Below are 17,218 nucleotides of genomic sequence, written 5' to 3' on the forward strand. Positions count from 1 at the left end.
CATAGTCATATTAACATCTTTTTGAGAAAACTTCCAGTTGTGTTTATGGTTAACACATAGTTTATTCCAAGCTACTGCCAATGAGTAATTCACACCTTCAGATAAAAGGTAAATCAATCTTGAAGCTAGTCTTTAAATCTAAATACTTTCTACTTTCCCTTACATAACAATATGTACCTGCTTTCATCTACAGTTATGAATTGCACTATAATCCTAGACAATAGGACATGCATTAAGTTTCACAAACATAATTTTTCTGGAGAAATATTAATTTATCAGAGAATTACATGAAGCTACATTGGCTTTACATTTATGACTTGTGTTTTTGAGATTCATGTATGTTTAAATCTTAGCTTTTGGTATAGGTGGGACGCATTAAAGACAAAACATAAGGAATTTATCCATATTTGAGTTGGAAAAAATGAGAACTTAACACAAGAGATGCTTGAGGGAGTCATATCAGTACCAGATTGTAAATCGATAAAAGAAATCTTGATTCCATGCATGTCCTTAGGTGAAAACCACTGCATCGGGCTGAGAGGATTGTGAGGGAGAGGGTCTGTTTTACAATTATCTTGGAATTATTAACATTAAATTTATTTTGTATGTTTTGAGAAATTAAGTTTATTGAGGAAAACAGTAAATCAGGATATTAACTACATTAGGAATCTAATGTGTAGTTACCAATTAACTTGAAGGGAGGGCTTGTGATCATGGATTTTAATTTTACAGGGAGGGAGACTGGCAGCTTTATTCCTTTGGAATTACATAATGTGAATTACAGCATTGTTTTATCTGATGCCCACAGGAAAAATGTCTGACCACTTTGTCTTAAGCAATAGAATAAAAGGTAAGAGACTGTTGACAAAATTAGCATTTACTAAAATACATGCTGTAGACTATTAGCACTGTGGTATATTTGGCTTAACATGAATCAAAGATGCTTTTAAAATATTTAGGAATAAATTTAATCAAGGAAATGAAAGAACTGCACACTGAAAACTATAAAACATTAATAAAAAACTAAATAATTCACAAATAAATGAAAAGATACCCTATGTTCATGAATTAAAATAATTAATATTAAAATGTCTATACTACCTAAATTGATATACAGATTTTTAAAAATCCCTATCAAAATTCACAAGTCATTGTTTACACAAATAGAAAACAATTAATTTGTGTTGAACCACAAAGGATCCTGAATAGCAAAACAGTTTTGAGAAAGAAAAATAAAAGTAGAGACATCACACCTCCTAATTATTTAAAATTATATCACAAAACTACAGTAATGCAGACAATGTAATACTGGCATGAAAACAGACACATAGACCAGTGGAATAAAATAGAGAGTCCAGATATAAATCTAAACATATATGGTCAATTAATTTTCAACAAGGGCGCCAAGAGGTTACTATAAGGAAAGGATAGTCTCTGCAATAAATTGCACTGGGGAATCTGTATAACCACGTGCAAAAGAATGAGATTGTACCCTTATTTGACACAACACACAAAAATCAACTCTAAATGGATAAAATACCTAAATGTAATACCTGAAATCATAAACCTCCAGAAGAGAAGATAGGGACAAATCTCCTTCACATTGGGCTCAGCAATTATTTTTGGATATTACATCAAAAGCTCAGGCTACAAAAGCAAAAATAAATAAATGGGACTACATTAAACTAAAAACCTAGTGCACAGCAAAGGAAACAATTAGCAAAATGTAAAAGCAGCTTACAAATTGAGAAAAATAATTTGTAAATTATATATCTGATAAGGAGTTAAGTGTCAAAGTTTATAAAATAAGTATTTAATTTAAGTCTTTAATCTATCTTGAGTTAATTTTTGTATATGTTGTACGGAAGGGGTCCAGTTTTATTCTTCTGCATATGACTAGCCTATTATTCCAGCTTCATTTATTGAACAGGGAGTACTTTCCCCATTGCTTGTTTTTGGCAGCTTTGTTGAAGATTAAATAGTGTAGGTATGTGGTCTTATTTCTGGGTTCTCTATTCTGTTCCATTGGTCTATGGTAACTGTAGCCCAGTAATATAGTTTGAAGTCAGGTAACATAATACTTCTAGCTTTATTCTTATTGCTTAGGATTTCCTTGGCTATTTGGGCTTTTTTTTGGTTCCATATGAATTTTTAAATAGTTTTTTTTCCAGTTCTGTGAACATTTTCAATATTAGTTTAATAGACAATACCATTCAGGACATAAGCATGGGCAAAGATTTCATGATGAAAACACCAAAAATAATTGCAACAAAAGCAAAAGTTGACAAATGGGATTTAATTAAACTAAAAAGCTTCTGCAAAGCAAAATAACCTAACAAAAGAATAAGCAGATAACCTACAGAATAGGGGAAATTTTTGCAAACTCTGCATCCAACAAAGGTCTAATATTCAGCATCTCTAAGAAATTTAAATTTACAAGAAAAAACAACTCCATAAAAACATGAGCAAAGGACATGAACAGATGCTTTTACAAAGAAGACATACATGTAGCCAACAATCATATAAAAAAAGTTCAACATCGTTGATTATTAGAGAAATGCAAATCAAAACCACAATGAGATACTCTTTCACACCAGTTAGAATGGCTATTACTAAAATGTTAAAAAGTAACAGGTGCTGGTGAGGTTGTGGGGAAAAAGGAAGGCTTATACACTGTTGGTGGGAGTGTAAATTAGTTCAAACATTGTGGAAAACAGTATGGCAATTTCTTTAAGACCTAAAAATAGAAATACCCCTCAGCCTAACAATCCCTTTACTTGATATATAAACATATGAATGGAAACCATTCTATTATGAAGCACACATATGTTCATTGCAGCACTATTCAGAATAGTAGAGGCATGCAATCAACCTAAATGTCCCATCAATGACAAATTGGATAAACAAAATATGGTACATATACACCATGAAATACCATGCAGCTATAAAAAGAATGAGATCATGTCCTCTGCAGGAATGTGGATGAAGCTGAAGAACATTATCCTTAACAAACTAATACAGGAAAAGAAAAGAAAATATTGCATGTTCTGACTTATAAGTGGGAGCTAAATGATGAGAACACATGAACACATAGGGGGTCAAGGAATAAATCATAAAAAATATTAGAAAATACTTTGCAGTAAATGAATATGAAAACATAATATACCAAAATTTATGGAATGCAGAGAGAGCAAAAGAAACAAGGAAATTTGTAGGTGTTAATACATATTAAAAAGAAGAATAATCTCAAATCAAAATCCTCACTGGTCAATTTGAGAAACTAGAAAAAGAAGAGCAAACTAAACCCATATGAAACAGTGGAAAGAAACACTAAGGATTAGAGAAGAATGAAATAAAATAGGGAATAGAAACACAACACAGAAAAAAAAAAACCAAAAGTTTGTTCTTTGAAAAGATCTATAAAATTGAGACACTTTTAGCTATACTGATAAAGAAATAAGAGAGAGGAGTCAAGTTATCAAAATTATGAATGAAAGATGATTCATTACTACCAACCTTACAGAAATTAGAAGGATTATAAGGCAATGCTGTGAACAACTATATGCAAACAAATTAGATAATCCAGATTAAATGGGCAAATTCCTAGGAAATCACTAAATACAAAAACTGAGTCAAGAAGAAATAGAAAATCTAACAGACTTATAGTAAGTAAATATATTAAGTTAGTATTTTAAAAAAATTCATAAAGGAAGCTCAGCACCAGGGTCTTCCCTGGAAAATTCTACCAAACATTTAAAGAGCAATTACCATCAATCCTGAAAAACTCTTTCAAAAATCAGTAGAGAAGGGAACACTTCCCAACTTATTGTATGAGGCTAGTATTATTTTGATTTCAAAATTAGACAAATACGTGACAAGAAAACTGCAAACATATATTTCATGAATATGGACACAAAAATTCTTAACAAAATAATATAAATAAAGTTTAACACCATGTGAAAATAATTATACTCCATGACCAAGTTGCATTTAGCCTAGGAATTCAAGGTTGACTGAATATACAGAAATCAATATCATATGCCACATTAACAAAGTAAGGAATTTTTTAAAAACACGATAATTTCAATATAATAAGACAAGGCATTTTAAAAGATCCAATACTCTTGCATAATAAACACACTCAACAAACTAGTAATAAAAGGGAACTGCCTCATTCTGATAAAGGTCATCTATTAAAAACTCATAATTAACATCATACTTACTGGTGAAAAACTGACAGCTTTCCCTGAAAGTTAGAAACAAGACAAGGATATCTCCTCCCACCACTTCTACTTCAACTTTTTATTGAAGGTGCTAGCCAGGGTAGTTAGGCAATAAAATAAATAAAATAAAATTATAAATAAAAGAAAGTCATCCACGTTGGAAAGAAAAAAGTAAAACTATATTTGCAGATGACATAATCTTGTCCATAGAAAATTCTAAGGAATACACATACATATATACACACATACAAATTAGAGCTAATAAATTAGCTCAATAGAGTGGGAGGATATAATATTGACATACAAAAGTAAATTATATTTACATATAGTAGCGATGAATAATCCAAACTTGAAATAAAACAATGATTTCATTACAAAATAATTGTATTTAAAATGAATAAAATATTAGGAATAAATTTAACAAAAATAAGTTTAAGCTTAAGCTTTCCACACTTGAAAACTACAAACATCATCAAAATAAATTGAAGAAGACATAGATAAATGGAAAGACATCCTGTGTTCATAAATTGAAAGCCCTGATTGTTAAGATGGCGATACTCTTCAAATTGATCTACAGATTCAGTGCAATCCCTATCACAATCCTAGCTGACTTTGCAGAAATCAACAAGTTGATCTTAAAATTCACATTAAAATTAGCATAATAAAATTGGCATGATAAAGTTGAATAGCCAAAACAATCTTGGATAAAAAAGAAAAAGTTGGAGGACTCACATTTCCTTTTTTCAAAACTTAATAGAAAGTGATAGTAATCAAGAGTATATGATTCTGATATAATAATAGGCATATAGGTATAAGTGGAGTAGATTCAGAAGTCCAGAAAAAACTCGTATTAGGTGGATGCAAGTGTAATTGCAGCTTTTACATTGTCGGGATGTGCCATTTGATATTGGCATACATTCTTAAATAAATGTGATTATGGTTTTTATATATATATATATCCCTATCATAAAATGAACTTCTAGATATATGTATCTAGAATATATAGATATATATTCTAGAAGTGTGTGTGTGTGTGTGTGTGTGTATATATATATATATATATATATTTTTTTTTTTTTTTTTTGAGATGGAGTCTCATTCTGTCACCCAGGCTGGAGTGCAGTGGCCCAATCTCGGCTCACTGCAACCTCCGCCTCCCAGGTTCAAGCAATTCTCCTGCCTCAGCCTTCCGAGTAGCTGGGATTACAGATGCGTGCCACAGTGCCCGGTTAATTTTTGTATTTTTAGTAGAGACATAAACATACACAGCGTTTCACCATGTTGGCCAGGCTGGTCTTGAACTCCTGTCCTCGAGTGATCCACACTTCTCGGCCTCCCGAAGAGTTGGGATTACAGGCATGAGCCACTGCACCCGTCCATATTATATACAATTTTGATGGGCATTTCCGGTTTCTTTTTTTTTTGCTAATGACATCACTTGCTGTTTATTTTGTGTTTATTTTAGACTATGGAAATGATGTTAGACAAAAAGCGAATCCAAGCGATTTTCTTATTTGAGTTCAAAATGAGTCGTAAAAGAAGCGCAGACAACTCACTATATCAACAAAGCAGTTGTCTTAGGAATTGCTAATGAACATACAGTGCAGTGGTGGTTCAAGAAGTTTTGCATAGGAAACGAGAGCCTTGAAGATGAGGAGCTTAGTGGCCAGACATTGGAAGGCCACGATGACCAGTTGAGATCAATCACTGAAGCTTGTTTCTCTAACAACTACATGAGAAGTTGCCAAAGAACTCAAACCTCAATGATTCTACAGCCGTTTAGGGGATAAGTGGGTGCCTCATGAGCTGAGTGAAAAAAAAAAAAAAATCGTGGTTTTGAAGCGTCATCTTCTCTTATTCTTACGCAACAAACCATTTCTTGACCTGATTGTGATGTGTGACAAAAAGTGGATTTTGTATGACAACTGGCAACAATTAGCTCAGTGGTTGGACTGAGGAGAAGCTCCAAAGCACTTCCCAAAGCCAAACTTGCACCAAATAAAGGTCATGGTCACTGTTTGGTGGTCTTCTGCCTGTCAGATCCACTGCAGCTTTCTGCATCTGGCGAAACCATTACATCTGAGAAGTATGCTCAGCAAATCAATGCGATGCTCTGAAAACTGCAACATCTACAGCCAGCATTGGTCAACAGGACTCAACTCTTCTCCATGAAATTCTACCCCATGAAAATCAGAGATTTTCAGGCTTTGAAAGATACTATCAACAAAATTAAAAGATAACCTATAGAATGGGAAAAACATTTGCAAATTATCTATCTTATAAAGGTCTAGTCTTGAATGTAGAGAGAACTCTTACAACTTAACAATAAGAGGACAAATAGCCAAATTTTTTAAAAAACGTACAAATAATTTGAGCTAACATTTTCCAAGGAAGATATACAAATGGCTACCAAACACATGAAATATGTTCAACATCATTAATCATTAGAGAAATATAAGTCAGAATTACAAAGAGATACCAGTTCACACCCACTGAGACAAATATAATTAAGACAGACAAGTGTTAGCTAGAATATGGAGATATTGGAACTCTTGTATGTTGCTGGTGGAAAAGTAATATAGTACAGCTGCTTTGGAAACCAGTTCCTTAAAATGTTAAACATAGAGTTACCCTGTGACTTAGCAATTCAACCTCAAGACATATACTTAAGAGAAATGAAAAACATGGGCAGACAAAAACTTGCACATAAATGTTCATAGCAGCATTATTTATAATCATTAGTAAGTAGAAACAATGCAGATGTTCATCAATTAATAAATGGATAAACAAAATGTGATATGTCCATAAAATGCAATATTATTTAGTAACAATAAAGAATGAACTACACATACATATTACAACATGGATGAACTTGAAAACATCATACTAACTGTCCAGACACAAAAGGTCATATATTGTATGATTCCATTTATATGAAATGTCCAGAATAGGCAAATCTATAAAAGAGGTCAATAGTTACCACAGGCTGGGAGGGGGATATGGGAAGTGATTGGTAATTGATACAGAGATTCCTCTTGGGGAGATTAAAATGTGCTGAAATTAATAGTGGTGGTGGCTGTACAATCTTGTTAATATACTGAAAACTTCTGAATTGTACACTTTAAAAGGATGACTATTACGTTATGTGAATTATGTATTTTTAAAATGGTAGAAAAATGAATCATTACTCACCTTCATCTTTACTTGTTATTAATAAGGTAACTGTTGTCATCAGAGATGTTTTAAGTAATTCGCTGGTGATTGTTCCTAGTTTGATAAAATAGATTACATTATTAATCATAATCTCATGTTACCTGTCAATAAATAAATAAATAAAAGTAAGTTAAATCTATAGGTGGACTGGCATCTCTCCTTTGTCTATCTTTAATTTTTCCCATTTTCCAGTTCGTTTTGTCTAAAGAATATATATATTAAATGCTTGGGTGGCCTATACACACACACACACACACATTTTTGCACAGTAAGTCCCCAAAACAAGTTTCCACTGAAGATTGTTACTTAGGTATCCGGAAACATGCAAAAATTATTGCAAAATACAAAATTCTAATGTTTAAAATCATTTTATTTTTCCCTGTGAGAAAAGTGACATAGTCAATAGGACCTAGGAATATCATGCCTTTTTTTTTCTCTAGAATTACATTTCATTTTATTGATTTAGTTATGGCAGTGAAATTTCTAAATGAACATAAGTTATGAAGGAACCTGAAAATTTCTGTATTAATTTGTTTATTTATGAAATGTTCTTTGAGTTCCCAATCTATGCCAGGTGCCCTTCTTTGCTCTTGAGGACAGTATCCAATTCTAGCCACATTTTTAATGTTAGTATCAAGAATTATTCCTGGCATACACTAGGCATTTTGTCAATGTTGTTTCAAATAAGGAAGCACTCATATAACACATGAAAAATCAACCAAGGGGCAAATCTGCCCTAAGTAGTCAACGTGACTCATCAGTTTGATACTTACTCTCCAACTCTCTGTAATAGTCTTTTTTCCTTCCTTCCTTCCTTCCTTCCTTCCTTCCTTCCTTCCTTCCTTCCTTCCTTCCTTCCTTCCTTCCTTCCTTCCTCTTTCTCTTCTCTCCTTGCTTGATAAGGTCTTGCTCTGGCACCCAGGTTGGAGTGGAGTGGTATGAGCATATCTCACTGCAGAATCAGACTTCTGGCTTCAAGGGATCCCCCAATTTCAACCACCCAAAGCTCTGAGATTACAGGTGCAAGCCACAGCACCTGGCCCCTCTTCTTTGTTCATTCCTTTTTTAGCAATTTTATTTTAGACTCAGGGGGTACATGTACAGGTTTGCTCCATGGGTATATTGTGTGATTAGGGCAAAAAGCTATTTACTTTTAAAGATATTATATCATTTTGAGTAAACAAATGTTTATAATAGATTAAATCATTAGAATATCATAATTTTACTCTCTGCAAAATTGTTTCTTAAACTAGCATTCATTCATACCATTTTCCAAAACAACCTTTGAGAACCATGTTGAATTCTATTTAGGCTACAAATGTTTCAAAGAAATGTCTAATTTGTAAACATCTCGTATTTTGTGATGATAAACTAAAAGCAAAACGTCAACTTTGCCACTTTAAAATTCTATGAAAAGGAGAAACCAAAAAATCATATACAAAGATATCCCAGGCACTTCATTTTCTATTCAAATATAACCAGGAACAGAAAGACAATAAATAAAAGGGAAAGACTATAGAGAAAATTGGAGTACTCAAACTCATATTTTTTTTTGACTAATCATATAAGAAATTTCCAAGAATGTGTTTAAAATGTTGTTCTTTGTAGTTGTATCTAGTTAGTTTCTACATAGAAGATATACAACTGAAACATCACCATATTTAGCACCCTGTGTGAGATAGGTGGCCAAAAGCATTGGCCTCCTTTACTGACCTCAGGTACTAAAATATTTAATACCAGAAATTGTCAGTATCACTGTTGAGAAATATTTATTCCTGCACTATAATTCAACTCATTGAAAAATACTAGACTATTCAATGTTTTTTAAATGAAGCTGAATAATCATCAACTTTTTAATGTAAAAAAATTAAATTTCAAGTTTCTTTTTTATCCTAGAAGTTTATTTTATGACAGGGATATTCAACGTCTGTCAAATGTTGATTTCTAACTCTAGCCATTTGGCCTTTGCACAAAATGTGCAGTGCACTTGATGCACATCTAGGAAGAGGTCAAGTCCCATTTCTCTAATTGGGTAAATCTCTGAAAGCAAGTCCTGCTCCAGGCAAAGCTCTATCAATCACATCTGCCACTTCAGTGATTATATTGCTGCAAGAAGAATTCTCATCTCAGTTGCACATTTTCCACTTTTCTGATGATAGAATTTCTGCCATTGGCAAGAAAAATACATTTTATGTGATTTAGAAAGACATAAGCACTACTAGACCAACGATCTTTTGACCTTTAAACAAAGAAATTCTGATTAGGAAGCCTTAAAATGAAAAATAAAGAGGCTTCTCCATGTTGTGTTTTTTCAGTACATACTTTCATTGTGGCTAAGAGGACCATATTGGCCATGAGAAAGAGGGGAATAATGGACTTGTTCACTACAGATACCTTTTTCTTGTATTATTTAGTAATTTAAAAAATTATTATTTTGGAGAATGGGACAATAAAACTCCTCCAAATGTAAGCCCCTCACAGGCCTGAAATTAGTAAGTCAAACATACTGATACACAATGCCTAGAACTTGATAATTCAAGATAAATTCTCCATCTTCTTTATTACTGTGTACTAACTGTGTTGCCCTTAGGAGGATGAGCATATTAAGTGTACTTAGTCTGACTCATCTAACCCTTAATACACGGTACTGATCAAATAAACCAGACAAAAAGAAGTTATTTTCTTTGTCTTCTTTGTCCAGTGTTGCCCTCATTCTCCTATAAGCATCACAGACCCCAATTTGCCTAACGACTTTCTCAGCCCTACCACCATGCCAGACTTTCTGTTTCCCACTCTGGATCAAAGCAGTTGGGGACGTGAGAGCCTGCCTTTCCTGCTTTATATCTCTTTTCCACCTCGCTCTCTCAGCAGCCCTCATTAGAGATCCCCGACTAACTTCCTTCCTTTAATTTCCCTCCCACTGCTAGATTTACATTTTGAGATTTTAACCCTTAAAATTCTCAAAATAAATATCAGATGATACTAAAGTATTATTATTGATTTGGAGGATTTGATGATGGCCTTGTATATTTGCGATTAATTGTGTCTTTTTTGAGATGCATATTTAATGTATAGAAGTAAACTGGCATGAAGTCTGGGTTCCCTTCAAAGTACCTTGATAACCAAATTAAGAGAGAGTAAAACAGAGAGAAGGTAGGAAGGGGAAATAAAAAGAAAAATGAAGCAAATGTGATAAATCTAGATAAAGAGTGATTTGGGGAGATAGACATATGGAGATAAATTACAGTATTCTCTACTTTTGGATATAGCTGTCTATTTTTATAGTAAAAATTGATAAAAAGTAAAACTTCTCTGACCCATTACAATTTTTTATAATTGTATATGAATAATTTAACACTCAAGTGGATAACTACTGAAGGACACAGACAACAGTGTAGTAAAGGAGTGTGTGTGTGTGTGTGTGTGTATGTATGTTACCTCAAGTATTCTATGCACTTGCTTCAAAGAAGGGTGCTTCAGTGTTCTGCTATGGGGGACCCCAAGAAGTAAAGTTGCCAGAAATTTTCTGGTTTCATCTTATAATCAAACAATGCAGAAATAATGGACTATAATCATAGTACTCTTTGTCTCTGACAATCACCACCCTATTCAAGGCCAGCAAACTAGCTTTCATTGGTCTTCTGCATACGTTTGATCCTGGTCTTAGATTGAAAATTAAGGGGGGGATAGAGAGAGGTAAAAAAGACAGCATAGGAATTTCAGTTATCCATTCATCAAGATACATGATTTTCTGGTCTTTCCATGACCTTAGTATTCTAACCAGAGTTTTTGCCCATAGACAATCCACAAATCTGTTTTTCTTTTCCATTGATTACAGGACCTGTGTGATATGCCTTATTTCATGTGTGTTACAAGATGGGCAGATGCAGTATGCATTGCATTGATAACCTCTTGTGTTTTTAATGGAAGTATTCTAATGGCTTTTAACATTTTTGTGGATGGTAAAGTAATCTCCTTAAATACCTAGCTAGAAAACATAATACAGTTGTCACTCAGTCCAATAACAATAATGATTACATTGCTACTGAAACCTACAAATTAAATCTATTATCAACACAATACAACCAACAAAACCAGTCTGTTATTAATACAGTTTCAACATGTTGGCTGTGCTGCTTAGGTGGAGAACTGGAATATTTAGAAAGATATTTTATGACTTAGGACATGGCAATTTCTTTCTTCTCTAAAAATAAACTTTGTGTATGTAACATTCACAATAAAATCATTCTCAAACAGGAAGTGATCCCAAAGAATATCAACAAAGAAGCTCACTGAGATTTCAGGGTTTTGTATGGATCCCCAAGTAACACATAATTTCAAAATCATGAAATAGCACTGGCCTTTATAACAATCAGATATAAGATCCCAAATTATTTTCTCATACTGATGTATATACACTACTAATTTTATTTGTTAAAGTTAAACTAATTTACTAACAGTTAATCCTACCTTTAGGAGTTGTTTCAATCGTTGTGATAACATCTTTCTGTGATGATCCTGTGTTTGGTGTTGTTACAGATGTTTTTGTTGTAGTAACGACAACTGATGAAGGAGTAGTTGCATTTATAACACCTGAAAAAAGTAAATTACATTAAAGTAGTTGCATTAACACTTACATATAGTTTTCCAATTAATAGACTAGTATATTTAAACAAGTATACTGTATATGTGCTACTGCTAAACTGATCAGAATGTGAATTTGCAGCCAATTTTCTAGTTGTAATCAATTTATCCTTAGCTGAGCATTTATTCACTAACTGCATCTACTTCTCACCAATGGCATGAATTTTCAAGATGACTGGTTAGGAGTAGTTTGTGGTTTCAGAGCAATATAATTTCTGAGAAAACTAATGTGGAATAAATGTATAAATTTGAAATTTAATAATATTTTGAATCCAACTCAATGAACCTTGCAAGATGAAATGCTTACATGGGTACTCTCTGGGCAGTAGATGTTTCACTAAATATTTTTACATCACATTAAAGTTATTAAGTAGTAAAATGTCAATATTAGTATATGTCTTCTTCATATAAAGCACTCTATATAAATATGTACTACATAAAGTATAAAATATAAAACATAATAAAGACAAGAGTATACATATATACATATATATACACATATATACATAGATACATAATTGCAACATACTTAAAAGTAATAGAGCCACCATAAATCCACATTTTTAATAGTTTATTTCTCTAAATTTTAACATAATTTGGGCAAAGGCACAGAAATGAAGGCAATACATTTTTAATGCATATTATATATTTATTTTAAATAAGAATTCTTAGAACTTCTGTTGAAACAAATGAGGAAATCAGTCTTCTGTAACAACCAGAGTTGGCAAAATCATCACTTCATTATTATTTTTCAAAGTGAAGTATGTAGGATTTAACTCAGTGTTCTATAAAAAGATTTACTTCACATAAAATTATTGTAATTTATTAGCATTTATAAAATATTTTTAGTCCTGTATTTTGTTGTTTTCATCTCTGGAAATACAGTTTTATGTTAAAAATCAACAAACAGCAAGCAAGTGTATAAAAATTTGGAAAAAAACAATTCATATCTATGGTAGGGCGTTGTTTTTTGTTGTTACTTGGTCTGGATAGAGTATATATACCATGTTAGTTAAGAGGATGGACTTTGAATAATGAAGGCATATTCAAATCCCAGTCAAACTGGGTATGTTATTACAGTAAATATATGTCAATAGTATGACTTCTTAAATTTAAATTACATTTGAAATGTTCCTTTTTGAATCTGAGAAAAAACAATAATCTAGCATGTCAATGAAACCAACATCTCAGACGTCATGACATAGAGTATACGTGCCATATAATTTTATAGTCTTGAGATGCTCGAAAGTGTTAGTTCTTAGCACTGACTGTTTATAGATAGCACATAGAAATTGCTTGAGGTATTCAACACATGGAGAAATGTGTTCAGCACATACAGAAATGATAGAATTGCATTTTCACAGGCTTTATGGAAATCAAGTCAAAAGCTTTTTTCACCTCTGGAGGTGCACTTCACACCCTTGGTCTTACCTCCGTACCCCACAATATTCAGCAGGAAGCAGGAATACAGCCTGTTGAAGCTTATCTTTTCACCATTAGTCATTTTGTTCTGGCTATTTTTGTTTTAGTCTTAACTTCCATAGATGTAACACTCATTTTAAATTTTATATTGAGGTTGAAGAAATCACTAAAAAAAAAAATAGCACTTAGACAGGAAAATTCACCTACAAATAGCCTGAATGATCCTCATCTGTGGACTTCCTAAATAGTAACATTGTTAATTTCTGAGCATAATCAACATCTTTAGAGATGTTTTCCTTCCTTCCTTCCTTCCTTCCTTCCTTCCTTCCTTCCTTCCTCACTTCCTTCCTCACTTCCTTCCTTCCTTCTTTCCTCCCTCTTTCCTTCCTTCTCTTCCTTCCTCCTTCCTTCTTTCCCTTCATTTCCTTCTTTCCTCTTCTCCCTCAATATTTATTGAGCAACTACTTATGTAAAAATCATGATTAGATACAATAAAAGACTCTATGATTTATCACATGGTATCAAACATTACTTTTAGTCTGGTAGGAAACATAATGCCTATGCACAGTAAATAATAAGGTATATTATGTATAGGTTGTGCAAACCAGTGTTTTTCAAACTGCAGGTTGTGATACAATTAAAGAATAATTAAATCTCTGTAGTAGATTGCAGTCAGAGCTTTTTCCAAATTGGAAAAGAAAAGAAACAATGTGAGAGTGTGGTATTGCAAATAATAGGTAAGTATTGTTTCATGAAACTTTGGTATAGGGGTGTGTGTGTGTGTGTGTGTGTGTGTGTGTGTGAAGTCTGCACGAAATGTGTGCCAATGCAAAACACATTTCTTACTGTGATTCCAGTCAAAAATTTGAAAGCTGCTGGACAAACAATAAATTGGACAAGACTTTATAAGATAAAATAAGATTACCCTGCTGGTATGAACAAGGAATACTTCATGCTAGGAACTAGGGCTTGAAGAGTAATAATATATCCATACAGGGAGAGCAAAGGGCATGAGATGAGCTCTGGAGTGGAGAAGTGAAAGGTATTTTGGAGTACTGCAAACAGTTCTGTCTAGCTGGATTGCAGTGTGCTATGAAAGAACATAGTGTGCATGATCTGGGAAAATATTGGAGGCCAACTGTAGAAGGCCATGAACACCCAGACCAAGATTTAAGATTTTATCAAGTCACTGGAGAGCCATGGAAAGTGACCAAACAGAAATTCCACCCTAGGAAAGACAATGGGGAAATGAGTAGGGCAGAGAATGAGAAGACCCCAGTTGGATCAAGCTGCAAGCCCTCATTTTTATATTTATTAATGTCCTCTGCCCTTTTGGAGTTATCATGTGACATCAATGAATTCACATCCGAAATATGACTTTATGAAAACTACAATTAAGGGAATTTCTAACCACTGGTGCAGTAAGATCGAGGTGTACTATAAGGCTTTTCCTCCTCAACATCCTTAAACATATTTGGCCCCTGATTTCTCCTGAATCAAACTTTAATTCATTCATACTCTTTAACATCTCTATTATTAGTTCTATGGGTTGTTTAACAAACAGCATGCCCTCTTTTGGCAACTCCTAAAAGTACTGAGTGTGCCATGTTCTAGGCTCAATGTAAAGACTTTCTGTGGGTTATCTAATTTAAAGACACAAAGAGGCTCATATTCTTACGATCACCATTTTATGGATAAGGACACTGAGGCTCAAAAAAGGTAAACAGTTTGCCAACAACATGCACTGGTAAGTGATATAGTTGGAATTTAAATTCAGGCAGCCTTGACTTCAGATAGTATTTTCTTAACCATCACACATCTGGCCATAAGAAGGTAGTGCTATGTAAAGCTACATACCTCAGCTCCACCTGCTCTCTGCTTTTAACAGGGGGTGATAGTGACTAGACACACACATGTTTTTCTCTTATGTAACTACAATGATGAAATAGACAAAATAGTTCACTATTTTTTTCTTAAAGAAACAAACATTTCAAGTGCCACATATATACATATATATATGTATACATACACACACAGAAAATGTTTCCATATCAGACTTCAAGCTTTAAAGAAAATTTCCCATTGGATAACACTATTTAGATCTGAAAAATGCAAAAAAAGTTTTTTCATTTAGAAAAGTTTTGCAACTGGAAACTTTGTCTTACCACATGGTGGAAAAGAATTATTTCCTCTAACTACCATGGTTGAAGATTTTATAGACCATAATGCATGTAGCACCAGATATGGTTTACTGTATTATCTGTAAATTCCTTCTAGGTCTTATTTGATTTTGTAATAAACCATTGGGAGGAATAGCTTATTCTAAAGTATCTTCTTTTCACAGGACATGGTGAGATACTATTTTTTTCGTCTGTATGTCAAAATGATTAAAGATAAATTTAACAAGGCAAATTGAGCCTCATGACTTTACTTGTGCCAAAGCAGATAGTACTGCTCTTGGGATGTTGTAAGAGAAACAGATGGTATTTTGCCCTGATTCCACCCTGTCCCCATATATCCAGACTTGGAGAACTCAAGGGATACTGTGATACCTGTTTCCTGTACTACAAAGGATGAAGCATTATCTGAATATTAAGAAAATAACTATTCTAATTATTAAAATTCTATGATAGGTTTTTGCTAAGGTCTTTCCATAGATTCTGAAATAGTTCTGTATTCTGTGAGGTTCAATATAGGAAATTCCCAGCTGTGCACATATAGGAACTTTCATGTGAACTTTCTTTCTTTTTTTTTTTTATCTTTGAGAATTCAGCTTATAGCTGAAAACTAAATATATTTTATTCTGTTTTCAAATGATAAAGTCATCTACTCTTTGTAATTACAAAGCACGTCTAATCTTTGTAATTATATTTTTAGGTAATTGTCAAATAGTCACTAAAAGTTAGGTTTTTGTTTAAAGGGACAGAGTCTTGCTCTTTTTCTCAGACTGGCCTTGAACTCCTGCGCTCAAGGTATCATCCCACCTATGCCTCCTGAGTAGCTAGGATTACAGGTGTGCTCCATGACTGGCTAAAGTCAGAATTTGTATCCATCCTTATAATGAGTAGTGCTCTCTCCAGCTATCTTTCCTCTTTGGGACAGCGGATCGCCTCTCCTTTACTAAGTCTGCACCTAAAGTCCAGTAGAAATCCACTACTAAAGAAAGTAGATCTGGCTTTTTCTAGATAACACAAACATTGAAGACAGTAACTTAAAATTCTAGGATGATTTGAGATCGGGGAATAAATTTTTTGGTATCCGAATGAAATATAATCTTTGCATTTTCTAGCTTAGAAAAGTTATGAGTTTAGGATAGTTTCAGAAGATCACAGCACCAATTAGTAAAAAAGTCTCCTTGATTTATATTTCAGTACTCTTCAGTACATGATATACAAAAATCTGTTTTTGTTTCTAATTATACTACTTGGGTGTATGGAATGAACTTGCCTTCTGAATTATCTCTGAGAAAATATTTGCTTGCCAGTTTGCTCCATAAACAACATTTTGGAAGGAAGGTTTAAACTCTTTAAGAAAATGAAAACATGATTTCTTCAAAAATATATAATTATAGTACATACAAAATGCTAATTACCAGGTGGTCTTATAAATGTCGAATGTCCTTTTCCTATTATTAGGTAACAATGTTATAACCTAGACCAACTAATTTATGGAATTGATGTTAAAACAATTTTATTTCTCAATAGCTTACAATGTAT

At 33.1% G+C, this 17,218-nt stretch overlaps 1 protein-coding gene across 3 annotated transcripts in view; it reads right to left on the reverse strand.

Annotated features, from left to right (window-relative positions):
- The window catches only part of EMCN (endomucin), a 122,264-nt gene that overhangs the window by 72,707 nt on the left and 32,339 nt on the right, over nucleotides 1–17,218 (reverse strand). For 2 of the 3 annotated variants that reach the window (XM_033178366.1, XM_033178361.1), the window contains 3 exons: nucleotides 13,512–13,668; nucleotides 11,907–12,029; nucleotides 7,416–7,490 (listed from right to left, as the gene is read on the reverse strand). In XM_033178366.1, the coding sequence (XP_033034257.1) occupies nucleotides 7,416–7,490; nucleotides 11,907–12,029; nucleotides 13,512–13,584 (271 nt within the window). In that variant the 5' untranslated portion in view covers nucleotides 13,585–13,668. The remainder of the gene's footprint in view (nucleotides 1–7,415; nucleotides 7,491–11,906; nucleotides 12,030–13,511; nucleotides 13,669–17,218) is intronic. The other variant, XM_033178376.1, reaches the window with a different exon arrangement.

Source organism: Trachypithecus francoisi, unplaced genomic scaffold (genome assembly GCF_009764315.1).
Source record: "Trachypithecus francoisi isolate TF-2019V2 unplaced genomic scaffold, Tfra_2.0 Contig01566, whole genome shotgun sequence".
NCBI classification, from domain to species: domain Eukaryota; kingdom Metazoa; phylum Chordata; class Mammalia; order Primates; family Cercopithecidae; genus Trachypithecus; species Trachypithecus francoisi.